The sequence below is a fragment of the Manihot esculenta genome, chromosome 8, assembly GCF_001659605.2.
Source record: "Manihot esculenta cultivar AM560-2 chromosome 8, M.esculenta_v8, whole genome shotgun sequence".
Classification (NCBI taxonomy): domain Eukaryota; kingdom Viridiplantae; phylum Streptophyta; class Magnoliopsida; order Malpighiales; family Euphorbiaceae; genus Manihot; species Manihot esculenta.
In genome coordinates this window covers 38,918,927-38,945,788 of record NC_035168.2, presented here as the reverse complement: position 1 = coordinate 38,945,788, position 26,862 = coordinate 38,918,927, and the positions used below count along the sequence as shown (strand labels likewise).

The 26,862-nt window shown below is 34.3% G+C and overlaps 3 protein-coding genes across 6 annotated transcripts; all 3 read right to left on the bottom strand.

Annotated features, from left to right (window-relative positions):
- Positions 1-1,568: 1,568 nt before the first annotated feature.
- LOC110621729 (cationic amino acid transporter 2, vacuolar) lies at positions 1,569-9,163 on the bottom strand. The gene is made up of 14 exons (XM_021766016.2): positions 8,705-9,163; positions 8,110-8,311; positions 7,742-7,826; positions 7,019-7,159; positions 6,787-6,905; positions 6,608-6,704; positions 6,266-6,438; positions 6,086-6,152; positions 5,144-5,302; positions 3,673-3,961; positions 3,074-3,182; positions 2,702-2,814; positions 2,194-2,269; positions 1,569-2,061 (listed from the first exon to the last, which is right to left on the bottom strand). Exons 1-14 carry the CDS (start codon positions 8,865-8,867, stop codon positions 1,905-1,907), a joined length of 1,950 nt encoding a protein of 649 aa, XP_021621708.1. The 5' UTR covers positions 8,868-9,163; the 3' UTR covers positions 1,569-1,904.
- Positions 9,164-12,822: 3,659 nt separating this feature from the next.
- LOC110621668 (BTB/POZ and MATH domain-containing protein 4) lies at positions 12,823-19,156 on the bottom strand. Its single transcript, XM_021765945.2, has 4 exons — positions 18,663-19,156; positions 18,220-18,565; positions 17,168-17,447; positions 12,823-13,403 (listed from the first exon to the last, which is right to left on the bottom strand). Exons 1-4 carry the CDS (start codon positions 19,043-19,045, stop codon positions 13,135-13,137), a joined length of 1,278 nt encoding a protein of 425 aa, XP_021621637.1. The 5' UTR covers positions 19,046-19,156; the 3' UTR covers positions 12,823-13,134.
- Positions 19,157-19,699: 543 nt separating this feature from the next.
- Positions 19,700-25,947, bottom strand: LOC110621667. Of its 4 annotated transcripts, none has more exons than XM_021765944.2 (10): positions 25,767-25,947; positions 24,783-25,005; positions 24,534-24,691; positions 24,288-24,433; positions 23,199-23,261; positions 23,019-23,111; positions 22,308-22,469; positions 21,309-21,400; positions 20,673-20,755; positions 19,700-20,459 (listed from the first exon to the last, which is right to left on the bottom strand). In XM_021765944.2, the coding sequence occupies exons 1-10, from the start codon at positions 25,855-25,857 to the stop codon at positions 20,149-20,151; spliced, it is 1,422 nt and encodes a 473-aa protein (XP_021621636.1). In that variant the 5' UTR covers positions 25,858-25,947; the 3' UTR covers positions 19,700-20,148. The 4 variants fall into 4 exon arrangements, with proteins under 4 accessions (XP_021621636.1, XP_043814734.1, XP_021621634.1 ...); XM_043958799.1 differs by having other exon boundaries at positions 19,700-20,432; XM_021765942.2 differs by having other exon boundaries at positions 20,673-20,818; positions 25,767-25,946.
- Positions 25,948-26,862: the final 915 nt, after the last annotated feature.

Sequence of the window (26,862 nt, the reverse complement as noted above, 5' to 3'; positions counted from 1 at the left end):
TTTAGCCCCACTTTCATCAAGGCTTTTTGTATTTCAGTTCTCTGCTTTCCGTTACTTTGTTATCTCCTTTTCATCCTCCCCTCAAGGTTTAACTACTCATATTGCTATTTGCCAATAAATCCAGAGCCAAGATCATACAAGCTGAAAATTGAGGATTAGAATGATAGGAACTCACACATGGACATGTCGAATAACATTATCGATCGTCACAATGGGACCTCTGAATTTCAACAGCCCACAAAAAGAGTGTCAGGAATGTGGCACAATCAGCATCAAGTTCCACAAGAGCGATGATGCGAGTCAAAGAGTGAATCTGAAGAAGAAAGATGACTTCCAAAAGATTTCAGATTTTACCAAGTAGGATAATGATAGGATTCAACAAATGTAAGTTGGTGATCAGGCCATGGCAACTATTCAGGAGCTCATGCCATTCTCAAAGGGAGGAAGAGTTAATAATAAGAAAGTAACGGAGTTCATCGAGAAAAGTGGAGGCGACAGCATCGATAGAGGAGGAACTGAAAAATAAACATGTTGGTAAAACCCATTATTTGTTTACTTATTTTTTAGTTCAATGTATTTGAATTGTTTGTCAAATCTTTAGAATCATTGGATTTGATATGCTTTGATTTTTTTTATTATGTTCTATTATTGATAAGTATTATTATTGATAAGTATAATTAGTGATGTTACTCTAGCTCAATAAATCTTAAATTATTAAATAAGGAGACAAAAAGAGAAGGGGAAGAATCCTTCTTATAATTTAAATTTAAGTCATTAAGTTTAGCACTTTTTACCCTGCATCGTGAATTTTTTAATTAGTAAAGTAATAACATATTTTCTTTTGTGGTCCCATTTGTTTGCTCATTTTTCTTAATTCTTATATATGATAAGATGTATGTGATTTTCTTTTGTGATTGGAAGGGGGCGCTGCCGTGCTGGGGGCTTGAATTTTGGTGCAACAACTTTGAAATTTATTAATATTTGGAGAATACCTTTTTCAGTCAAATTCACTGCATAATATAGCCATTTCTGCTATCTTTACTGTGCAGTGTATAAATAATAAAATTCTGTGTCAGAATTGAGACTTCTAGAAATGGAATACCTGAGCCGCACTTTTGGTCAGATATCTTTGATGCACTCTCAAATATAGAATCTCTGCAGTTCTAAAATTCTATACTGTTATTGCATTAATTTTGTTCAAAATTAATAAAGTTTTGGTATATTGTTAATGTCAGGGAGTCTAATATAGTTGTGTTATTTCATTTGACATGTCATAGTCTGCTATGCATCCAGTCAATAAGAGAGATACAAGTGATATGCAAAAAATGATAGGTGTATTCATAGTTCTTTATGCTGACATGCTTGCTATACTAAAATTTGTTATATTACAGACCCGTAATTTCAACTGTTTGACGGATATGTAAAACTTAGTTCTCTACTTTCTGGTGCAATACTTTCTCCTTCCTTCATCCTCAAGTTTTTTAACTAAACAAATTCTCTGCTTTTAATTAATTTCTCTTCCATCTTTTAGCCATTGCACATTCCATTTTCTAAAAAAGATAAGATAGTAAGCAGAACAAAAGAAGAAATTTTGTCTTTTTTTTTTTTTCTGAGTTTTTAATTTCTTTTACTTTTATACACATTACAAAGCGACACTCTTAAATGATCCGCACAAAACGCGGGCAGTTTACCTAGTATAATATAATATAATACACTATGCACATAGAGCTGATTTCAGCCCCTATTAAGAATACATAAAACACATGGGGCAAAGGAGGACAATGATCTGAAAAGCCAAAAGAAACGGGGAGGGCATGTTTGGGGGGAATGTCATCATACAACAAACAGATTCTGTTGTAAGAATCAAAGGGAAAGGGATCCTGCCTACTGAAACCAGTTGGATCCTAAGCTAAACTATCTCCAGAGCTGCGATATATCTCATCAGCATGAGATGCAGGGACATAGACTGCATCTAATAGTGAGCTGTGAGTCCGCCCATAGAATACATAAACAAGCACTCCAATTATGAGCCAGATTGAAACACGGGTCCAGGTGGCAGCCCTGGAAGTTAAGAGAGAGGTCAGCAATTGAGAACAAAAATGAAAGTGATGCACAAATACAGCATAGGACAGAAAATAGCAAAAGATGGATAAAAGTTTTCCAGAAGTTCCGTATGAAGTATTGAATACTCACCCCAGATTAATCAGCAGGTATATGTTGATGAGAATGCAGATGATAGGAAGGAGAGGAACAAATGGACAAATAAATCCTGAAAGAAAAAAAAAATCCAATATTTCACATCAATTAACTAAACTTTTAGACTGATATGGAACTGTAGTAGCTAACGAATCAAGGACTCTGCAGCACAAGCCCCACAGAAAAGCATGGGTTGAGAGAGCCTCTCATGGTTATGTTGGCATGTTGGGCACCACAATTAGGCATCTCTTAGGAGGTCCAAGATATTTATGATAACACTTGGGACAGGTGCATAAATGCCTTTTGGGGAAAAACCATGTAGCCCAATGGGCCAATGTGGACAAACTCCTGAGTCCTGACATGAACTGGCTTGAATTGTTACATATGCCATGTCCAATGTACACATATTTTGATATTTAGACAACTACTCTTTTCCAAACTAGACAAATCTTTTTTTTTTTTTTAAAAAAAAAAGGACAGCAACACAAGATAAAATAGCACATACCACCAGAATGGCCGAAGCTGTGTCTTGCATCATCTTGTTCAATAAGAGTCAGCACAATCAGACCAAATAGAAGGAGAGCACCACCAATGCCACATATTGTAAAGCGAACAAGCCTGATGGAATATCCAAACAAAGAATTAAGCAATTTTGAAAGAAAAACATAATTAACTACTTTGGCCATTACACTCAACAGTCTCTCTCCCTCCTCTTGTAAGACCTCAGAACTAGTTTATGAAGTAGCTCTGAAATATTAACCCCCAAACAGTTTGTAGAAAAGAAAAATCTAGTCATTTTTTCAGATACTTGTCATAGGGTAGTGTACTTCAAATTATCCTTAATGCAAGCAAAATTCTGTACTCTTGGTTAACTCACCCAGGAAGATTCAAATTTGAAGCTGCATATGTAAGAAGAAATGCCCCAATACATGTAAATGCTATAGTCCAGCCAGCTATTTTTCTTCTCTTCTCTTCTTTTAGGACATCTGAAAATCATTAACAAAAAGAAGAGATTCAGATATTGTAGAATATAAATTATCAAAGACAAGGAAACACAACAAAGTTTACATGGAAACTAGTGAGAATGCTTTAAGTTATCAGGTTCCAATAACTTCCATCACTTAAATTTAGAGCAAGGCAAAGAGAACCATGTTTCAATTCAGCCAGCAAATTCAATATAATAAGATCCCTCCAATTGATGATTTCCAAAATTAGGATACTTCAACATTGTTTTAGATAGATGCAACGTAAATGCAGATTGCAGTTTACAAGAAGATGAAGTTATTGCAGTTTACAAGAAGATGAAGTTTGCTTAACCAAAAGGGTTGAGAAAAGCACACTAGCATTTGGAAAGCATAATTGAGAATGACCAAAACGTGCCCCCATCTCTTGGATGTTGAGCAGATTGGATAAGATAGGGTGCTTATATTATTTTTCTTCTCAATGTATGAGAGAGCAGGCCTGCAAGAAACTTACAATTGCCTTGAGCTTCTTGTTTTACAATGACAGGATAATCGACTACTGCTTTCTTTTTGCCCAGCAAAGGCAAAGTAACGCTGTGCAAAGTACTCGGACTACCACCGCCCACCTCAGACTTTTCAGCTTCACTGTAACTATCCTTACTATTCACACTGTACCGCAATGACACAAAATCAATTGTGTCCTGAAGTGAAGATGGAAATGGCACTTCATCTGGTGGGACATATCTCAGTATCAACACAGAAATTGCAACCATTGTGAAAGCAAGAAGTGTGCCCACACTAACCTGCCAGAATGCCACAAATGCCCGAATTAAATATTATGTTGAAAAGCAGTGCAATTATTAGGGAAGCATAAAAAATTAAAAAATAAAAACTTGATGTTTAGCATATAATACACTTGCATCTTCTTTTTTCTCAGAAAGGACTCAAGTCCCAGCCTTTTCAGAAACTCAACATTTTAGTCCAAAATAGACTGAAAATGGGATACAAGTGGTCACATTGAAATGTAAAAAGGAGTTATTTGAGAAAGTTAAAAGACTACAGTTCCTACTTCTGAAAAATTGTATGCTACTCAACCTCAAAAAATCCGTGCAAGGAACAGATAAGGTTTCCACACTCATTTTCACATAATATAGGAGTCAGTTTGAAACCCCAGAAAATTCAATCTACAGGGACCATTTTTTTTATTGTATCATTATACAAGCCCCTAAATTAGGTTCAGGTTTCTCAAAAGACAGGTGTCACAGCATGCTGAAATGCTAAGAAAAAACAAGGTGACAAAATGCTCACAACAGGCAATCTGGATCCTAGCATCATCCATTGAGTTATACAAATGAGAGGGACCGGTAAGTAAAACTCCCTGATAGCGCCGGGATGGGGCAGAAACAAGGCAAAATGGGATCCCCATTCTACTGAGGTTAGTTTGCATACAGATATGTGATACTTGGTGGGATAGATGAAGATTAATGTTATGTACTCGAGAAAGCAAGCCTACTGAATTTTGAGGTTCATCAACTTACTGGAAACAGTGGTAATAAGATGCTCATTTTTGTTTTTCTATTCAAGCTCTTCTTTCCTCTTTTGGAGATTTTGGAAAACTGCTGTGAGATGGGTTCAAAAGAATGGACAAGAATCTCACAGTGGATAGTGCAAAGGTTGAACCTGTTCATGCATGGGAACTAGGCCCCACCCTTTCCCTGACTGGAGAACATGGTGGGGACTGGGAACAACAGGGAATTATTTCCAGGTGAGGAGGATGGAGTACGTTCCCCTTCCCATTCCCCACTCTGCTGCCAGTCATGCTTCAAAACTAACCCCCAATTGATCGCATGCAGGGCAGGTGAACTATGCTTTCCAAAGTTCAAAGTAAAATAACAGAGAGGTAGTCCACGTAAAGGGAAAGAAAATGAGTAGGAAAAACAAAAAGAGATACTGGTCATAAAGATAAAAACTCTCTCTCCCCTTACCATTCCTGCCAACTGGTCAACATCCATAAAAAATGCCAAAGTTGCAGCACCAAAGCCTGTTGCCAACGTGCTCTTCACAGGTACTTGTGTACTTTTATTAACATCTGAAAAGAATGATGGCAGTAATCCATCTCTAGCCATTGCCATCAAAATCCGTGGCTGCAAAGGACAAAAAGGTGGAAGACATCCATAAATCAGTACTCAGAAATAAAGGTTCCCAACAAATGGTAAACGCTACTCATCCAGAAAAACAAAAGGCTTCATAAACCACATAATGTTAGTCAGTTCATATTTGATTTACATTGTGAAGTAAGGAGAGATAACAGGAGAATGGAATTTCCTACCCTAATACGGGTTTCAATATTATCCAACAAGAAGATTGTTTACACTGAGTGGTTATCAAACTGAATAACCACATTCAAGCATCTGCCTAAAATAAGTTAAATTTCCTTAAGTTTATAGCCAGTTAACACAAGCATCCCTATTATGTCAGTTTTCCTAAGAGAAGCTACAACAGATACTCAATACCCTCAGCACAATAAATCAGAGAAACAAGCTAGATCTGTCTTTCAAAAATTTTAGACAGCTAAGAAGATTCATATGGGAAAGGAAAAGACATATAGCTCTCATATAAACTGAATGATCCTTCAATAAATAAGATATATCAATGAGATGGAGATGTGCCAATTTGAAAATTATGGAGAATATTATCCAAAAGTGAATATTGAATCTACTGCACAAGATGTGTACTACGATTCAACTTAAGCAGACAACTTGCAACTTAATGAATCAACCAATTTACAAAAGAAAAAGAAGAGCCCCCAAAAACAACGGTGTTTATCACAACAGCAGCATTCAACACCTAAGAAAGAGTACCAAGTACTTGCCAGTCAGTTAATTGTGCAATTTTGAATTGTGACATCAACAATTCAACTTCATTACCTGAGGGAGAAGTGAGCCCATCAATGTTGAGCAGAGTGCCATAACAGCTCCAGCAGTTATTACATATCTGGAATCAAATGCAACAAAATAACTTATGAGCAGAAAGGTTCGATTTACATCCATAACATTGAGCAAAAAGAATTGATGCATCATGTACTTTAAGCAAAACTACGAACTTACGCGGCCCATTGCATGCCATGCTCAGCAAATGCAGAGGTGATGGGAGTATCAGCATTCAATTGATAATAAGGTACCAGCCCCACAATGACAACCGAAACTAACATGTATAAGGTACAACAAATAGACAGTGCAAGGCCTATGCCCAGAGGCAAATCTCTTTGAGGATTCTTCACCTGTCAGAGAATTTACAATACAAATGAATTTCAAATGCCCAAAAGTGAATGTGTACAAGAAAACAAGAAAAATTTACGTACCAGATAGTTATGCCACAGTTAAGGGGAAAGACCTTAAAAATAATTAAAAAAAAAAGAGAAGAAAATAAAGGGGGAAGGAAAAGCATACCTCCTCAGCAGTGCTAGCAACTGAATCAAAGCCAATGTAAGCAAAAAAGACAGTTGCAGACCCTGCAAGCATCCCATCTACTCCAAAGGCAAAATACCTGTCAATTGAACAAGTATTGCTTAGGTATACACTTCAATAAATCATAATTTGAGTGAATTTACAATTGAGATGCCTATTACCCAGTAGGAAGTCCATATCCTGTCCATCCGGTCCTGAAGCCCAGATAACTGCCAGCGATTATGACAAATACCATTGCACAGACATTCACAGTGGTGACTATACCTTGTACCAGGGTACTCTGCACAAGAGATTTTATTCAATGAGTTATGCATTATGCATATATGCACACACAAGACAACACAAAGTATTTGCATGAGAAATGGATGGTAATAAAAGATGAAGCAAAGATACCTCCTTGATTCCCACACACAAGAGTCCAGTCACGATAAATACTAAAATTGCAGCAACAGGGTCAACCACAATATCCAGCCCAGGAATGTAATGACGAGCTAGAAAACCAGGCAGACTATCCTGACCTCCGAAAAAGAATGCCTAGATGCATATAATAGCAGATATAAGAAGAACTAAAAGCACAAGTTGAAATACAATCAAAGGAAAGCAAGACAACTGGCATGCACATCAACACCATCCTCAGAACAATGATACCATAATAGAAAACAAATGACAGATAATAGATAGCAGAACAAAAGAAAGGAAGGGAGGAAAGGCCCTTGTGCATTGACCAACTATTTTTTATCAAGTAACCATACTTTGAAAAGACTATCAGTGTTCAGTGGTTTAAATTTTGTCCTTACTTATATTGCTCAGCAAGAAGAGGATATGCCCAATCCAACTAAGTGTTTTAACTCAAGAAATATCCCAACACATATCAAAATGAATTTTGTGGTGAAACAAAAAATGGAACACCATTAACATATCAGAAACTCTCGCAAATTCAAGAAGCCAAACTAGAATATCCATTTACATGAAAGCTAAACCCAAGAAAAGGACTCCCATATTATCTCTTGCAAATTCAAGAATCCAAACTAGAATAACCATTTCCATGAAAGCTAAACGCAATAAAAAAAATAACGGAAAGGGGAGAGAAGTTTAGAGTAGAGAAATTCACTGAACTAGATTTGGGGATATTCCACGAGCAACTGCTGATCCACCAATTGTGTATTCCAATATCAGTGCCCAGCCAATCAACCATGCAACTCTGCACATCATTATTGCTAAAATAACTAAACAGTGGCATATTACAAGTTATTATAAGATCAACCTCAAGTCCAAATGCTGAACCTAAATACCAAATATGAATTAACCATTATATAATATGTCAAGAACCATAACAGCGACAAAGTGCCTACAGTTTATCAAATCAGTTAAGTCTCCTCATACCATGATGCAAGAATTTTTTTTTTAACAAAAAGTAATACTAATTCAGATAGAACATGTTGTGAAGCTTCAATAATATTCTGCAGGAAAGAGCAAGTAGTTACCCCTCTCCCACACATATATAAGAATAGTGATAGGCACTGCCAGCAGATGGACAACGACTTGAAAGTTCTGCATAGCAAAAGGCAGAAAGAGCAGCAGCGATTCCAGCTATCAGAAAGGAAATCGTGAGGGCTGGACCAGAATGCTCTCTAGCAACCGTTCCAACAAGAATATAAACTCCAGCTCCAATTGTGGAGCCAACACCTGATAAAAGGATGCAGTAGTCTCATGTTAATTCATAGCATGGCACATAGATCACCGTCGAAAAAGTTGAAATTCGACGTGAACAAGAGAGAATAACATACACAAGAAGAACAAAATCGAATAGTATAAGTATTAATTTAATCCAGAAAATCTCAAGCTCCGAGACCAGAGGCACCCAGAAAATGAAGCGACATCCAAAAATATGAGGTTAATATCATGTTTGTCCCCAAACAACAAAATCATATCAAGTGAAGTTCAGCCACCATCATTTCATGAAGAATCCAAAAAAGGGAAATCGAATGAACGAGGCACAGTCGATAGCAAGCCCACAAAACAAAAAGGACACAAGAAGGAAAATTATCATCAATTTTCTTAGCGAAGAAGAAGATATACCGATTGCGATAAGGTGAGGAACGGACAGCTCCTTGGCTAACTGATGATGAGACTTTGCTTTGACATGTGCAGAATCAACCTGTTTTCTCCTTACCAAACTCCTAACACAACCTCCCAATACACCTAATCCACCATCTTTTTGTGAATCAACGAGAAAACCCATCAAATTCCCAACTTTTTCTTTGCTTTAAAACCAGAAATGATAAACCAGAAGAAAAATCTAACAAATTGTGGAACAGGGTATTTCCAATTTACAAGCAAAAAAAAAAAAAAAAAAAAAGTCCTCCTAGATTATGTACAGAAAAAGAGCTTGGCCAAATCTGCCCGCATTCCCAATAGACAGCAGCCGGATTCCTTCTGGGTAGAGTTCGTTATTTTCAAAAGGGAAGCGGGCAGATTCGAGAGGTTAAGACAGAGAGAAGTCCTGTGTTATTGAAAAGAGAATATAATGGAAGGGAAACAATCAAAGTTGCCTCCTTTTAAAAGTCCAAAAGCAATGCACTGTTGCGTTATGTATGGAAACTGCCCGTTGCCCCTCCTGCCCGGAAGTGTGGCAACCTTAGATTGGATTCCGTGACCCTCCACCTCTGGATTTTGTCGATAAATAATATTGAAAATTATTAATACAGAAAAATTCACTCATTAATTTTTTTATTATTTTAATTATTAACTATTGAGAAAAATTTAAAATAATTTTAATCAGAAGAATTAATTAATTTACATTTTATAAAATTATAAAATTAATTTTTTATTATAATAATTAAAATATTAAATAATAAATTATTTTAATAATTGTAAAATTAAGATATATATTAAAAGAATAAGTTTTGAAACTTTATAAGATGGACAGAGTATTTCATATATAGGAGACAAAGGGAAAGGTGGAGGAGTGTAGAAGATGGAGTGGCATCCGGAGTTGAGACACTCTCCATTTCTCATGGACGGTGCTGCAAGTTGCTGTTTTCAGAATTTTCTTTTTTTTTTTTTTTCTTTCAAAAAAATATTTAACAATTATTGCCATTGCCAGCCATGTGAACCACGTGATTACTTACCACCGATACCTATGATATTTTTTTAAAGCATTTTTCTAAAAGTGCGTGCATAGCTTGAATTTGCACAAAAAAACATGAAATTTTTAATTAATCTCTAGAAATGTAATTATTTTTCAATTTTTAATTGCCCTTTAAATATAATGAAAGAGAATATTTGTAATGTCCCTTTAAATATTTTTTTTTATTTGTAGCAAATCTAATGGCTTATATTTTTATAGCAATGTTTCATTTAAACTCAGACCCACTTAAAAGTTTATAAAGGGAAATCTTTGTCAGTGAACTAAACACATTAAATAAGAAAAAGTTGTTCAATATCAAATTAATTATTTATCATTAAATCTGTTTTATTAGCTCTCAGTTAAATAAGATACTTAAAAAAAATACCCCCTTGCGTAAATAAATTTTCCCAATTGACTTTATTTATTTATTTTCTTGCATTCACCCATTTGATAAAAAGCCCATGGAATCTTCATCAAGAAAATAACACAATAAAAAAAAAAAGTGGAATTATTCCATAATAAGGAGATGATTGCTTGCAAGTATAAAATTAGGCAATGACTTGGGCAGCTACCCAGCCCCCAGAAATTACATCAACCCTCATCTCATCCAATTCAAAATTTCTAAAACAACCCAGTAAAATAAAGAATATTATATTCCAATCAATAATGGAATGAATCCACTACCCATAGACATGTAGACAATCAAATCTGCTGGTAAATTATTTGTACACTAAACTTTAAAAACCTAAAATTTAATTAAAAAACTAAATAAAATCATCACTTGGGTCTTTCTAATCTGTTTAAGAGAAAATTCTGTCTTTTCCTTTCTTTGAAGAAAGACCTTTGATGATGTGGAAGCACGGCATGTGGCTATTAATTAGCCCTTGACTTCTTTGCAGCCGCATTGAATTTGTTATTATTTATTCTTCTTCATTGCCAGTATGATGATGGTGGCCTCCAATGGATTAAAAAAAACAAGTTAAAACTTGGGTTCCTTTGGAAGAAATTTTGGCCTTTGAATAATTGCTTGAGCCATCAAGATTTTGACATTTCAAACTCTCTCAATTGAATTTTTCTAGGCTTAGTTAGAACTTTTCAATTCTATGTTCTAAATTTTACATGATTTTATCCACTTAAAATGAGGACATGGATTCAGAAATAACTTTGTGGAAAGTCAAGATCAATTATATTAGTCAGTCCCATAAAATAGATTTAAAGTTAAATGCAAGCTAAATAAGAACATGGTTATGGCGAACACAGAGCATGCATCTAATATATCTCTATTTAATATGTATTAAAAAATAAAAATTATTAGTTAAATGATGTGAAGTTGAGATGGGAATTTGCTAGAGTCAGCCAAGGAGGAAAACAACAACAAAATGCCCATCAATGGTAATGTTGAGAGCAACCAGCCAACCATAAAAGTGATGCAAGTTGCATATCAGCCAAATGGCCACTGTGTAAAATAGGGCCCATGACAAGAAACAAGCCGAAAAGTGATCTTGCCAGGAGAAATCTTGATTTGAAGTAGTGAACTAGTAATGGTATTTTAAAATAGGGTTTAGAAGTTTTCTAACTAAAACAAGCTTATTCTAACTCTCAACATAACTGCCTACAATTTAAGCACCAGAATCTGAGAAAAATGCTCAACATAAGAAATACAAGCAAAGGAAATACAAATGACACTAATTGATAATTCAAAATTTTCAATAATAACTATTAAGAAAAATAATAGAAATACAACAACTCAGATGCATATTAGCAATCAAAGGTTTGAAATATTTACTTAAATTACCAATAGCAGACAATTAGGCAGTCTCCTTATGAGAAGTGAAAGCAGCTGTTACTTCCCAATATATAACCAGACCTTTTTTTTTTTTTTCTTTCTTTAAAAAAAGGGCAGCACGCCTTGTTCTGGCTCTTTTTGCACTCAATTTGCTGTAAAACCCACATGATCAATCATTCTAATTTGAGGAACAAAGCATAGAAAACTGGCAACTCTCACATAGATGCATAGAATTTTAATGGATTCTTCATGCAAACTGAGGTGGTTCTTCTACGTTTATAATCAACAATTTATACTTAACAGCAATTACACTAAATAAAAAATCTACAAATATGAGCAAGATTCCATCACTTCATTGACATTGTGTAATTGGTAATTCAGATGAGTTAAATTATGAATTTCTAATTGTTTATTAAAATTTATATACAATTATGTTTTATCATAAATACACATTAATATAAATACATATTTCAATAATTGTTGAATTTATTTCCATATAATTCTACCCCAAATTAAAATATTCTTCAAAAGAACATCTCCTTCGCATGTTTTTTCCCTACCATTATCCCACTAATTATCTTATGCACCTTAAAATTCTCAAATTCGGCTTAATACTTAATTCGTTTCTGTAAACTTATCTAAAATTTCAATTGAAGTTTAATTTAAGTTCCTTGATTTATTGAGTTAAATCAATAAATTACCTTGTAAATTTTAATTTTTAACTACCTTCAATAAACTTTAAAACTAATAATTGAATTGAGTATCTCAAATAAATATACAAAGTTTCGGGGAAAATGATTTATATGCAAAAGATATATATATTCTTTAAAAAGTAGTAATTGTTTATTGAACATGTACTTTCCCTTTTTAGAATTAGATTCAAAATAAACTGAACATTTCAATTAAACATTTTCAAAAAAATTTTTTTTGATAAATTTGATCAATTTTGAGTATTGAAATTATGAAATCTAAAAGTAGAATAATGCAAACTCTTTGCAAGAATTTACAAGTTTATGGAGCCTGTTTCGAGAGTAATGTGATTTCAAAAGCAATCCAACGATACCCATGACAATGACATGAACATTGACTAAACCATAATCTTAAGGGAAAATCTGTCATGAACTTATCCATAGGTAGGTCCCTAAAATATCATCATAATCACAAAAAAGATTGAATATTTTGAATCCAGAAAAGGGGAAAGAATATTATGTGCTCGTGACGGTGCAGCCATTGTGTAGATAGTGGGCTTACCAAGAAACCATTAATTGTCACCTCCTCTGCCCAAGAAACTGAAAATAACTTGAACTTGCCCCCAATCTGTTTATACATTTCCTCCTCTTTTAATCAATTTCTCTGGACAAATTAGAAGTTGTTTTATGTTTTCCCCTTAACAAGGAAAAATTACAAGTTACTTGAGAAAACACATTTGCCTTCTAGCTACATCTTTGCTTTCAGAGGCATCAAATTTAACACATCAGTGAAAATGACAAGTAAAACCGACTGGACGATATGATAACTCCATACCATTAATTTTTGCTCCCCTCTCCTCCTTCCCATCAATGTTGTGAAACCAGACTTGCATTATACATATTCTCAGTCTGCTTGACCAGGGCTCCTGTCAGCATCACCATCATCAAGCTGGACCCATAAGCTCCGGCTTCTTTCCACTCCGTCTTCCCATGGTTGTTGCCTTACACTCCTATCATTTGTTTCATCTCCATCTGAAAACTGTGCCCATACACTTCGGCTCTTCCCCCCTCCACTGAAATCCTCCTCACATCCTGCCACTGTTTTTAGAAGTTCTGACTGCAGCAATGGACAGTGCTCTTTAAGATACTCAAAACCATCAGAGCGCATGACAGCTAGTGAAGCAAGACCATCAGACAACAGATAAAAATCAGTTACCACACAAGAACAGAAAACAAAAAAGGGGAAGGTATGGTCAGAACAATTAAAACCTAAGCCTGGTTCTTGATTCCAGGGAATCAGCCAACTATGAAAACTTCTTGGGAGTAAAAGAAGTCTAGAAAGAGAAACAGAATGTTCTGGAATTATTTAATATTGACATAAATCCATTTACGGTAAAGGACATATTTCTGCAGATGAACAACAAAATGTCAATTGTCTTGTATTGCTGGCAACTATATTATGTCCAATTCCTATCACTCAGTAAATGCAACTGGTTGACAAGTAGACAGCATGGCAGGAGACATGCATGCCTTACTTCAAAAAGACATTCAATCTGGTATAGCAAGAAAGATTTTTGAAATTATCACTACAGATGCTTTGACAGATTTAATGCATTTCAGATTTAAAACTATCCTTGGAAATAAGTTAAATGTTTTTGCTTGTATTTAGACAGACATATGAAGTAATCAATCATCAAAGAGAACACGACACAAAACGCATATTAGTTAGACATATTGAACAGCATCTATACATCATTACATGTCTTAAATTTTCATATTCCCATGATCCAAGTCAACAGACACCAGACTGTCAACCCAGTCACAATGTCACCCACATTTTTTTCTTGTTCAGTGCTCTCTACAATGACTATAAACTACAAAACAATCAAATTTACGGGTGTGCATGAATTGGATATCCAAACCGTTGCTTTTTTCTTTAATTGATCTGACACATTGGATTAATACTTTAATAATCTGAATGTGATCTTAAAACATCGGTTATTTGCTTAATCGGATAACCACCTTTTCCGGTTTGATTATCCTAATACCTTCACATTACACTTCTATAACTAATTTAATACGAATATCATCCATAAAAAAATGACAAGGACCAAAATCGGCACAACAACAATAATAAAAACCATAATTTATTTTGGTAATAAATTATGATGAGAATTTAACTTTTTAAAGTGAAAAAAATTGATCAATCAATATTTTTAAGTAAAATTAACCAAGCACAACTTCAATAAGTTTTGAGTGCAAGGTTTAAATACAAGTTTCAAATCTGAAGTTTTAGAATATGCGCGCCCTTGCGCGTGCGAGAGTGCATTTGGATCAGTTGAATATCCAATGGATACTTAAATAAGATCCACTCTAGATCCTAAAACCCAAAACTTTTAAATACTTGCATTCTAATTTGATCCGATGACCAAACTGGTTATCCTTCTTCTTTCACATTGGTTTTTCGGTTTTGAATCAAAATAATCATTTTCAAAACCAGTTATATGGAATGGTGGAAGATGAAACAGCTAATCAGCTTTAACTGATGAAAACTGGACTCAAAATTAATTTTGAAAAAAAAAAAACTATTCCAATGACTGAATTTATAAACATTCAATTATTTGAAATTAGAAATTTAAATGCCAATAAACTTAACTTACTTGCACAGCTATGCACGTTAAGTTGAGAACTAAACTCTACTCAGCCCCAGGGCTAAAGCTCAATTTAACTTTCCTTGGGACATCAACAGAAATCATTTTTACTTTTAACTCTATTACGTCCCCACTTCCTAGTAATTCTGTTGTTGCAACATCAAATCACTATGCACCACTTAAGTTTGCATCAATTTAGGTCCACACCTTTCCTCCCCTCCAGTGTTATTAAAGGGAGAGGCACTTGCAAGAGGCAAGTGCTTTGGCTCACCTACTCAAGGTGCAAGACAACATGAGGAGCTGCCTCGTGAAACTAATGGGCCGGGCCCTTTTTTTATTTTTTTTTTATTTTAAACACCAAGCCCTAATCCATAGTTTCTTTTCAAGCAGCTGGTTTGATAACTAAATTTTCGGCACTAATTAGTATTTAGTAATATATATCACTATAACTAAGCTAACTAATTAAGAAGAAAATACTAAAATATCAACAAAAATATCTATAATTCTATATAATTGACTTCCTACAACATATATCTATAATAAATTTCACGCATATTCCATTAGTGAAAAGGATTACATATTTATATACAAGTATGCATATAATTAAGCTGACTAATTAGGAAGTAATACAATTTCTACATGAATACCTATGATTAAGTTGACTAATTAAGAAGTAATACAATATCTACATGAACATCTATATAATTGATTTCCTATAACATATTTTTGTGTGTGTGTGTAAGCACTTATAGGCTATGGGGCCTCATCTCAAGAAAGCCCTCACCACGCCTCTTGCCTAAGGCCATAGGCCTGTTGCCTTAGTATGGCCTATTGCCTTAATAATATTGCTTCTGTCTCCTATGACTTGGATTTGCTTATAGCCTCAAGCCATTTTAGTTGATTCGCGCTTAGTTTGTCCTCAACTGACAACACCTTCACATTATAGTCACGCTTGTATGACTTGTACATATTAATTCCATGTTAAATGTTGAAAATAGCACTTCATATTATCAATATTTAATACATGAACCAACAATTCACAATCCAATCATTCCACCACCAACTGATGACTTAAAACATTTGCAACGTTGGTTTGATTTGAAAGATCGGAGAGGATAGGTCTTAAACCTCGAGATAAGATAGATAGAAAGAAAGAAATGTACAACCTTTCCTTTCTTTTTCCCATTGATTTGCTAACTAGGGAGGAAAAGGATAGAAACTAATTAAAGAACTCATCAAAAAGAGGGATCATGTTAAGTAATAAAGAGCCAATGAACTCTTTCCTTTCTACTCTTATTCCGCTAATTCCAAATCAGGAGATTGAGTGTGAGTTATACAAAATACAATTAACTGTGATTTGAAACTAAAAGACATGTTTCTAGCACAAACACCACTTGTCCTACTGCAAAACCTGTGAAATTCTTCAGAAAGATACAACTTTGAAGCATAAATACACTTTGATAATTTTTTTTGTTAATTTCTTTAATAAGCAAGCAGTTTGTCAGAAATTACCATTACATATAAAACTCATCCTCTGGACATCTTGATACTAGCTTAACTGCTTAAGCATTGATGTTGCTTTCTTTAGTGTCAATTATCATCTTATTATCATGAGGCTCTCTACAGTAATTATGACAATTCATTAGCACAACAATAAATCAAAAGACTCGATTGATATGTAGCTAATGCTTTCACAACGCTACATCTTTATGACTTCTCTTTCCCTTTCCAGTCTCTTCACATTTCTACATATATATATTTTTTACAAGCATATGGATTTGGAAACTGGTACATTTGGGAACTTGTTTGTATACAGCTGAGAAATAATGGTACATGAGTTATTTAAATGGCAAACCAAAAGGAAGGACTACTAAAGGAGGGAGCCAAGGTCTCCAACAGAAAATTTTAATCAGAAGACCACCAAAGAAATAAAAAAGATGGCCACAGCAGAGGATAGAAAGACAAGATAAATAACTGCAAACCAAAAATTTCATTGTTTACCACTCCTTGCTTAGAAAAGTGGAAATCCAGAGCCACAAACACACAAATGTGGCTCTGATCAATTCAATTGTTGAAAATAACACAGACTACCTGAAAATTTTAAAACAGCTATCTCAAAGGCAAGAGGCTACATATTAGTCCACATAAATTTACAGAAATAAAAAAATACTAATGACTAATCCACAAGAGATTGATTTTGTACTCTGCATAGAAGCAGACAACATCGTCCAAATTGTGCTATATGAAATAGAGATCTTGAAGAAGGAAAATCAAACAAGTACATACCTACGAGATTTTCTGCAGCAAATTTTAGGCAAACAGATTTCAAGTCCATAGCATGATAATGATCAGCCAAGGCAAGAATCTTGGCAACAGAATTTACAGATATATCCTTGCAGAGTACAGACTCGCACATTAGTCTGAGTCTAGGTAAGTTATACTTGTCAGCTGCCGCCAATAACTTTGCAACCAAAGTATCTGATATAGTTGACATGCAAGATGAACTTGATACAGAGAGCTCCTCATCTTCAACCAAAGTATCTTTGTATATGAAATGAAGCAAAGCCTTCGTAATACACATGCACGAGAACAAAAAGAAACAAAGATAAAGAGACATTTGGTGCAGCTGGCTTCTTACATCCATATTAGCAACACTAACACTGTCAAGTAATTAACTAAGTTCAATCCCATGCCTTTGCAATATTTATATGCCATAAACTTCCTTTCATAGATCATAATTTCATGTCCACTGCTGTTAGTAAATTTATTAACACTGTCAAGTAATTAACTAAGTTCAATCCCATGCCTTCACAATATTTATATGCCATAAACTTCCTTTCATAGCTCATATTTCATATCCTTTGGTGTTAGTAAATTTATAACATTAGTTTTTGTTTAAATCATCAATTAAAGTAAAACTTTCCTATCTGCATGACAGAATGAAAATTTGCTTCTACAGCATTGAGTTGCATCTGTACGGAGTAAAGTTTATTGGACTCTCCAAATTATAGAGTAATCAATAGTTTCATTCATACCAAACATGCCTATTCTGATTATTCAGTGTGTTATTTCATTTAATTTAGTTATTATTGACCAATTTTACTATAAATGTCAAAAGATAAAAAAGAATATTATCCAACCTTCAAAAAAATTGTACTTTTGAAATCAGAGTGTTTCAAGCAAGGAGACGTATATAAACGCACAATTATGCCTGTTAAAACTGCCAAAAATTCTGTATACGTGAATACATACTCATCATGGATATGAATCATTAGGAGGAAAAATGCTTCATTTCCCAAAAATAAATAAAAACAACTAGAGGGGAAATCTTTTGATACCTTGAAAACCTTAGGTTCCATATCTGTAACAACTATCTCACGATTGTCTTCCTCCAAGGAATCAAAGAATTCACTCTCAAATACAGGGGAACGAGCAGCCAATACCAATTTGTGGGCATGAATCTTTTCTCCATGCACAGTAAAGGTAATATCAGAACATTCCTCATTCTCCAGCAACATACCAAAATGCGCTCCAATATCCGACTCAGGGACCTTTATAGAGTGCAGCCTCGAGCAGTCTATTGCAGAAACCACCACCCCAACAGTGCAGTGAATTTTCAAGCAATCATCCTTTAGGAAATTCGACGTTTCAAGCATTGCCCTTCTAAAGAAACGCTTATAACCCCTAAAAACCAGTAGAAAAAGAAACATCTAAAATTCACTGGTACTCGTTAAACGACCACAAAATCAACATAAAAGGAGGAAAAAAAATTGAACAGTACCACATGCTGCCGCGATATTTGAGCGTGTAAGGCCCACTCTCCAGGGAGCGATCGAAGTGGCTATGGACTTTGTGCTTGCCTTCGCCGCTCTGATCGATGAGGGTAAGCTCGAACAAGGCGCGGACGTCGGTGCCCTCGCTGGCGAGAGCGATGAAGACGGAGACATAGGAAGAGTTGTCTTCAGGATTCTTACCATCTGGATAGAAGTAAATGGCCCACTGGTAACCGCCGACGGTGAAATTCTCGCTGGCGATGTGTTTCCCAATGCCGATGCCTTTGGCTAAGGAGTAGCCCTGGATGGTGAATCGGTGAGAACCGTTTATGGTTTCGGTGATGGAGAGAGAGGTAGTGGGGTTGCATGGTGGGGAGGTGGTTGGGGGCATGGAAAGGGGAATGAGTGTTTGGACGGAGGGAATTTTTGGGGGGTTGGAGGAGGAAGGGAGAGGAAAGTTCAGGGGTTTGGATTTAAGGGGGCGGAATTGAGGGAAGAAAAGAAGGTGGATTTTGGATTGGAGAAGACTCAGAAAGTGGTGGGACCTATCTTTTCAGGGTCATCATGGGTCTACGCTCTACCCGTTCTTTAATATTTATTTGTCATAATAAATACTATCAATTACATATTAAAAATTTATAAATTAAAGTGATTATAATTTTTTTCTATTTTAGGAATTTACGAAATTACATTTGATAATTAGAAAACTTTAAAATATATTTTTAAGTTTTCCCAATTAATTAACAATCCAATAAAATATGGCAAATTTATTATGAATTAATTATTTTTATTTATTTAACTCCTTTTACTATTCAAATTCTTTTTCTATAAAATAGTTATTTTATTTCCTTTCCATTCCCGAAATTGGAGCTTTTTAACTTAAAAGAGTAATTTATTTATTCATTCATCAATTATGTGCTTTAAAACATGCATTAAAATAAAATTTAATATTTTTTTAAAAGTAATCAATTTAATTAATTTTAATGAAATGTTATAAATAAAAATTTATTATATGTACTAAATGAAACAGAAATAGACGTATGGAGAATACAAATCAAATTAATTAGGAAACCGTCACTTCCATCTATTTTTTTTATATTCAAAGTATTTCACAAATGCAATTAATGCGTAAAACAGATCTTGTACACTGCCATCTCTGCACCTTGCTCCCTTCAACTAGAAAAGACCAACAATGAACCGCTCTCTAACCAATTCAGACAAAATTGAAACCATTACTGTCCTCAAGTTGCACCCAATTGCCAACATAACATGAAAGACTAACATGACGACGAGAAACTTGTAACCCCACAATACATAATTGCTCACATTCCGCAGAATCAAATTACATTGGCCAGTTCTGGAAACAATTTCAAAAATGAGATAGAAAAGGTTAGCTCATTTTGAAAAAATTGCCGCACTGCTCATTGCTGTTGCTTGATGGTGCAGCACATCTAGGTAAGAGTTAGCTCCCTGATTGCTACTTTTTATCTGTTGCTACCAATTAAACAAGTTAAATCGTTTGCTGCTCCCACCATCAGTCTCATTTGTTGAGTCTGACTCGCTTCCCACCGTCCCTTCAGAACTGCAATCACTCGGAAGGAGTTGTATTCGGTCAGCATTCTCAATGATCCATGAAGCAACTTCTGGTGATGATGCCCATTCTGCAACAGCTTTCTGGGTTGATTCCCTCGTAAAATCCTCCCACTCTTTTTTCGTAAACTTCTTTCTTTGGGGCGTCTTGTGGAAGGTTGAAAAGTAAACCTGTTCATCTCTTGTCCCTGAACCAGTAGATGATGATAATAAACCTGTTAAGCCAAGAAATGCAAATTACACAAACTGGAAGGTTGATATGAAATTACAGCACCCAAGATCTTGGTTCATGTGCCATATGAAAAGTGTGCGACTATAAGATAAATACGTTCACATGGCAGCACAATCAAAGAAGAACCAGAATTTTTCAGGGAAGAAGGAAGAGCTGCCAATACCAGAAAAAGAAAAATCAGAATATAGAATAATACCTTTGACAGGAGAGTTGGACCAAGCAGCTGAGCTCTTTGGACTACTCCACATCTTCCCTCCAGGGCTCATTTTTGCTGACCTGCTAAGGAATTCAGCACGATTGTGCTTGGCTATTACTTGTCCACCCCGAGAATACGACTGATGCCTTCATGAAACCAGGTTGTATACAGAAGTAGAAGATTTTAAAAAAATGAAATTAGATTAAACAAATTTCAAAACCCACAGAGGCTTGTCATGACTGATTTACAACTGAGCCTATTATCCCCTTCCCAATATCATCTGAAGTCTGAACTACATAAAATGCTACTAAAGAAGGATGCTACCAGACTATATCCATTCCAATTCTCTGCTAAAGAAGGATGCTAATCAAATGCTATGTAAAAAATAAAATGTAAATCATTCTTAAGACATACCAGTGCAGAGTCTAGCTAAATAATTAATTTTGTTAGATATGACAGTTATATGCTTTCGATTTTATATCCTATTAATGATATGTTATAAGCTACCTCGAATGGAACTGCTATATCTCCACCGAGATTAACCACCAATCCCCTTAACTTTTTCCCTTTTCCTATTCATTACAACACACACCAAAAAAAAAAAAATTGCAGGAAAGAGAATTCATGGGAACTTACAATGGATGCCGCCACTTCAATGCATTGATAAGAAAGCAGATGGTATACAAAGAAACCAAGCTGACCATTGCTAAAGGAGTATCAAGACTGCTCTGTAAAAGAAAAGGAAAACAAGAAAATTAAACGGATAGTGACGAAAATTAAATGATAAAACCAAAAGAAAAAGAAAAAGAAAACAAGCCGATAAATCTCAATTGTTAGCAGATAAAATAGCAGGTTGCTAAGTGAAATGAGAAAGTAAGCGTGGTCTCTATTTGATGCAACAAGATGACATATCACACTTTTGCATATGACCAAAACCTATACCAAATGGATTCTGAAGTGTGCAAACACATCTAATGCCAATTTCAAGGAAAAGAGAAGGGGCATTACTATCATAGTTTTATATCTAGTTGCAGCTACAACTTATGCAGAAGATAGCAATTATGTAGAAGATAGGGAATGCTAGGAAAGCTTCTACCATTTAACACCTGGCTATGCAACCTAAACCAGACTTTTAAATTTCTAATTCTGTATTGACAAGAGAAAAGGAAGAGAATAAACTATTCCTGACTCCAATTATGTGATTGATCAGGTTCCTATTCAGCACATCACTGGACACTCACACAAGAAGTAACTTTAAGTTGATAACTTGGTACAGGCTCGGGAAATAAATATCCAGACTCAGGTGGTTATAATCCACCCAAGTTGCAGACTTTCATGCTAGCTCTAAGATAATTTGAACAAATATCATCATATATTCAGATGCAAAATTTCATGCAACTAAAAGGAGTATTCATACTAAACTTTAACTTCTGTCCATCTCTTATGTCATGCATAATCACATGATATACCTCCCCCATTTAAAAGAGCACATGTAGCTTTGGGCATATCTCTAAACTGCCAAAGCACTTGCTGCTGTTGTATAACATTTGCGTTATTCATTTTTTGGCAATCCAAGCAATCACAGACACATCTTTAGTCCATAACCAAGAAGCCAAAATGAAAGCAATTCAATACCTGCAAAATAAAGGTGGTTGCAACGATGCGCATTGCCCATTTCACAAACTGAGCTACACCAACGTCCACACTTCCATCTTTTGAGATTACAAATTTCCTAACAATCCAGTAACCTAAAGCAGCTCCAGCCAGAACAATCCCCACTAGTACAAATACAAAGACCTGTCAGCAAAACATGGAAAAATCAGTCTGTCAACTAAAAGCACGAATACCACTCAAGAAACAAGTAAAATGTAATATACATGCAGCATTTGCACATTTGGAATAAGACCATAAAAGGACCACCATGTACAATTCCTTTTTTTTTCTCATACACATCATCCACTACCAAAAGAAGAGCATAACATTCGGTAGATCATCTATGACTAGTTCGGCTACTAGAGGTATTACCGCCATATCTAAGGAATCCAGTAAGACCCTATTAGCAAACTAATGCCAATTTGGGTGTAGAGAAGCTCACCAATATAAACAGTGAATATTTCAATTAAAAAATTACTGAAATGAAGGGAAAAAAGGATGATGTAACCATTCAGACTTGAGGGATTTGGGTACTGAAAAGAAAGAGGCAAAGAGAAACAGAAGAAAGAGCAGGAGTAATTTGTGTTTGATGAATTGTCTATTTGGAAATGCATGCAAGTAAAATGAGGGTTTACAAAGCTAATTCTAGCATATTGATGAATAATTAGGAACATCAATGACAAGACCACTTACTGGATTGTGCATCTCTTCACTCAGCCCAAAGTTGATGAGAACAGAATTTACCAGCATTGAAATTTGATGTAAAACAAAAGTGCCGGCTCCAAGCTGCAGCCATAAATTAATAGTGGGCTTTTAGCATTGCAATTAAATGGAACATAAAACTAGGAAAAAAAAAAAGAAAAGCAAACTCACCACTGATCCGTATATGGAAAGATAGAAGAAATTTTTCCTTCCAGTTGGCAACAATTTCATTCCCTACAACAATGCATCCAAAGACAGACATAAGTCCATCTACACAATGGAAAACTACAAAGCAAAAAAATAAAAAACTGAAAGATATAATTACAACATCCATTCAATTAAATGAAAATTCCAAAAAATGAAAACAGCTTCCCGATTATGTCCATCACATGGACAAAGAAAATGTGTGTCAACCAAATACAAGCATCATTTTACCTAGTGACGTTCTTTGGTCTTCATATCCTTTAATCATATTTGACACAATTATTCAGAATTTCAACTATTTGGCAATTCACAAACCAAGTCTAAAGCAATAATACTATTTCTCATGCTGAAATTCTTGAGATTATAAAGTTAAGCATCATAAATATACTAGGATCACATGAAAAAACAATCAAAGTTTGGAAGGTCTCAAGAAAAGTAATCCTACTTTACCATAATTCAGTAACAAAACTATCAAAATTCAGTGGCATAAAATAATAAAATTTTCCACTACATCCAACTTTTAGGAACTGAGATTTTATTATTTATGTGAAAGGAATTACATGTCCTTTCTCGCAACAAGCAAGTCAATTATGTAGAGTATGAGTTAAAAGCAGTTGCTAACAACCTGAGTTCATAAACTATAATTCAATCATCAGCAACAAAATGCTGAGGCCATCTACTTCGCTATAAGCTGTAGGGATATGACTTCTCATCATGTTATCTGAAAATAACCTAGGAGAGTGGGATTGGTTCTCAAATTTTCAACTCAGAACCAAGAAATCAAACTTGGCTTTAAAGCACAAACATCAAACAAATTCTATATTCATAACTGCTAAGTTCATTGTGGCATACTAATATACTATACAAAATCTTAAAGTAATAGAACTTTGGCAAACAGAACTGATGCACAGAAACATGATTGTCGTTTGACAATATCATGTGAAACCCAGAACCATACAGAAAAGAAGGTGGAAATTTTAAATATTTTTATCAAACCAGTGTTTGCATAAAGTGAAAGGGAAGGAGAGCATGTAAACCTTAACTAAACCTAAATACCTGGAAAAGAAGGATTATGATGACAAGGAAAACACCAACAGCCATTGAGGTGCTATAATAAAAAGGAACCCAACTGCTGACGATTGGAGCCAGCAATAATAACAGAAATCCCACTGCCAGACACAAAAGGCGCCATTGCTGGAAATCTGCAAAGACATTTCAAAAAATTATACATATTAAACATGGAAACTTAGATTCAGCGTGAGAAATTGAAAGCAAAATATGAGGGAAGATGGAGAAATGAACCTTCTTCAACAGTGATACTGACAGAACCAGAAATTTCACTTATGAACTTCACATCAACGTATTTTTCCTCGTAAGGAGACATGATAGATATCCACAGGCCCTTCTGAACAGTTTTCCACTCCTCCTTTTGACAATGACATAATCCAAGCGAAGCATTCCTGCAGACATTCAACAACAAAGGGAAAAAAACATCAATATCCAAAAATTTTCCAATTTGAGAGAGAAGAAAAGTCAGAAAATTTGACTTACCGATGAAAACAAACTTGAATTTTGCTATGCAATCTCTCTGGGATTGCAGCAGATGGAGACAAAGAAACTAGAAACGAACTAGAATAACTCCTGACCTCTAATCTCGAGAGGCCACTCACTTTAACTCGTTCACAATATAAGGCATCATTTGAACTTGGGGAAGGCAAACGTCCACTAGGAAAGGATGGAATGACATCTATAACTGGATTTCCACGGTCAACTCCTGTAATGTGCAAAAGATCAGTCAGCAGATTTACTCACAAAATCAAGTCCATCATCTCCAAGCCAAGGCTTTTAACTCTTATGAGAGCAACATCTTGCAGGAATGCGCAAGAGAATCATAGAATCATAATTACTATTATTGGGATAATCATTCCTACAATTATGGCTGTAGTTATGTATTTCATTCCTGAATTATGTTTCCTTATCTTCTTCCATTCCTTTATATTGTAAGTATAAGAAGGCCATTGTCAAATGAAGACATTCAAATAATGAAGGGTTAATCTCCAAAATGATGGAAAAGTGTGGGGAAAAGAAAACAATATAGCATCCATTTTTCAGTTACAATATTGCAACTGCTACTAGGGCAGTTGCAATCAAGATATACAAACACGCCCACTTTGGAATGCTAATGTTTCTACCCTTCCGGCCTCCTCCCCACCCAAAGAAAAAAGGCAAATGTATTGTTTTCCTGAAGGCTCAAGAATAAGCAAAGAGATAAACGAGTACCCAATAATTACACGCATACTGATTTATTTTCCATTCCAACATTTTCAGGGCAGCCCAACTGATGAACGAACTTCATAAACATGCAATTTAGCAATATATTGCGTCCCAAATATCCAAGGAAACAATCCAAAATTGAAATGAAAAGAAAAGAAAGACCTATCAAACACAGCAACTCCGAACACCCACAAACGCACAAAATCAGATATAATTTTAAAGAAAGCAGAGCAAGATGAAGATTAAAGGAAAGAGGGATACCTTTGAGAGTATAAGCGTGTATGGGGCGTGGGAGAATCAGGAAGAAAAGCGAGAGAGAGAAAAGAAGAGGAAGAGAAGAAAAGGAGCCCATAACTCGTACAGCTCCCCCTTCGCTCTCTGTTTTTTCTTAAGGAACCGGAGAGCTAGCGCGCATTGGCTTCTGAGTCCTGACTAAATTATTTCACGCTGCCTCTGGGGTATATGTGTTTCTTGATGCGCCGCGTTTTGCCTTCTTTTTGCGTTTTTCCTAAGCTAATTAAACCGCCTTTTTTCACGTTTCGTGTTATTTAAGTTTAAAATTTAGAACCGGCTCAATGATAAATAAAAGGTAAAATAATTATTTGATTCTTATATTACTCGAAATTTTAGTAATTAATTTTTTAATTTTAAAAATATATTAAAAATATTTTTAATATTTTAAAAAATATATTAATTAATTTTTATCTTAATTTTAATCATCAAGTATTATAAAAAAATTTAAAATACTCTCAATAAAATAATTAATTAATATATTTTTTATAAAACTAAAATTAACTAATAAATTTTTTAAAATAATATAAATTAAATAACAAAATATTTAAACAGCTAAAATTAATTAATAAATTTTTTTAAATATATTCATGTTTATGTATTTTTTAAAAAATTAATTGATAATTTTTTTATAATATAATAATTAAATAATAATTTTTTAAAATAAAATAAAAAATTACTATTTAGTCAATATATTATCAATAAAAAAATTACTAAAATATTTATAAAATTTTAAATAATTTTACTAATTAATTATTTTATTAATTTCAACTATTAAATATTATTAAAAAATAAAATATTTTCAATATAAAAATATTAATAAATATATATTTTCATAAAAACTAATTAATTACTTAATTAATTTTATTATATCACATATACTAAATAATATAAAAATATTTTTTTTCAAATTACGTGAGTAAATAATAAAATTTTCAAATCAAAATTGAAGTAAATTAAAAAATAATAATAATAAAACAAACCAATTAATTTCAATTCACAATTTTAATATTTTCATTATATTTAACAAACTTCATATATTAATAAAAAAATATAATACTGAATA

Excerpts from the sequence above, each read along its gene's own strand:
- LOC110621668 (XM_021765945.2), bottom strand. The coding sequence starts at position 19,045 with ATGCCCCCAACCACCTCCCCACCATGCAACCCCACTACCTCTCTCTCC. Across the intron at positions 18,566-18,662 it reads AAATATCGCGGCAGCATGTG|GGGTTATAAGCGTTTCTTTA; the intron begins GTACTGTTCAAT and ends ACTGGTTTTTAG. Across the intron at positions 17,448-18,219 it reads TGGAACCTAAGGTTTTCAAG|GCTTTGCTTCATTTCATATA; the intron begins GTATCAAAAGAT and ends TGTATTACGAAG.
- LOC110621729 (XM_021766016.2), bottom strand. The coding sequence starts at position 8,867 with ATGGGTTTTCTCGTTGATTCACAAAAAGATGGTGGATTAGGTGTATTG. Across the intron at positions 6,439-6,607 it reads TTGCTAGCACTGCTGAGGAG|GTGAAGAATCCTCAAAGAGA; the intron begins GTATGCTTTTCC and ends ATTCTCTGACAG. Across the intron at positions 2,815-3,073 it reads TCAAATTTGAATCTTCCTGG|GCTTGTTCGCTTTACAATAT; the intron begins GTGAGTTAACCA and ends ATATTCCATCAG.
- LOC110621667 (XM_021765942.2), bottom strand. The coding sequence starts at position 25,857 with ATGGGCTCCTTTTCTTCTCTTCCTCTTCTTTTCTCTCTCTCGCTTTTC. Across the intron at positions 24,434-24,533 it reads CAGTATCACTGTTGAAGAAG|ATTTCCAGCAATGGCGCCTT; the intron begins GTTCATTTCTCC and ends ATGTCTTTGCAG. Across the intron at positions 22,470-23,018 it reads GTGAAGAGATGCACAATCCA|GTCTTTGTATTTGTACTAGT; the intron begins GTAAGTGGTCTT and ends TTTTGCTGACAG.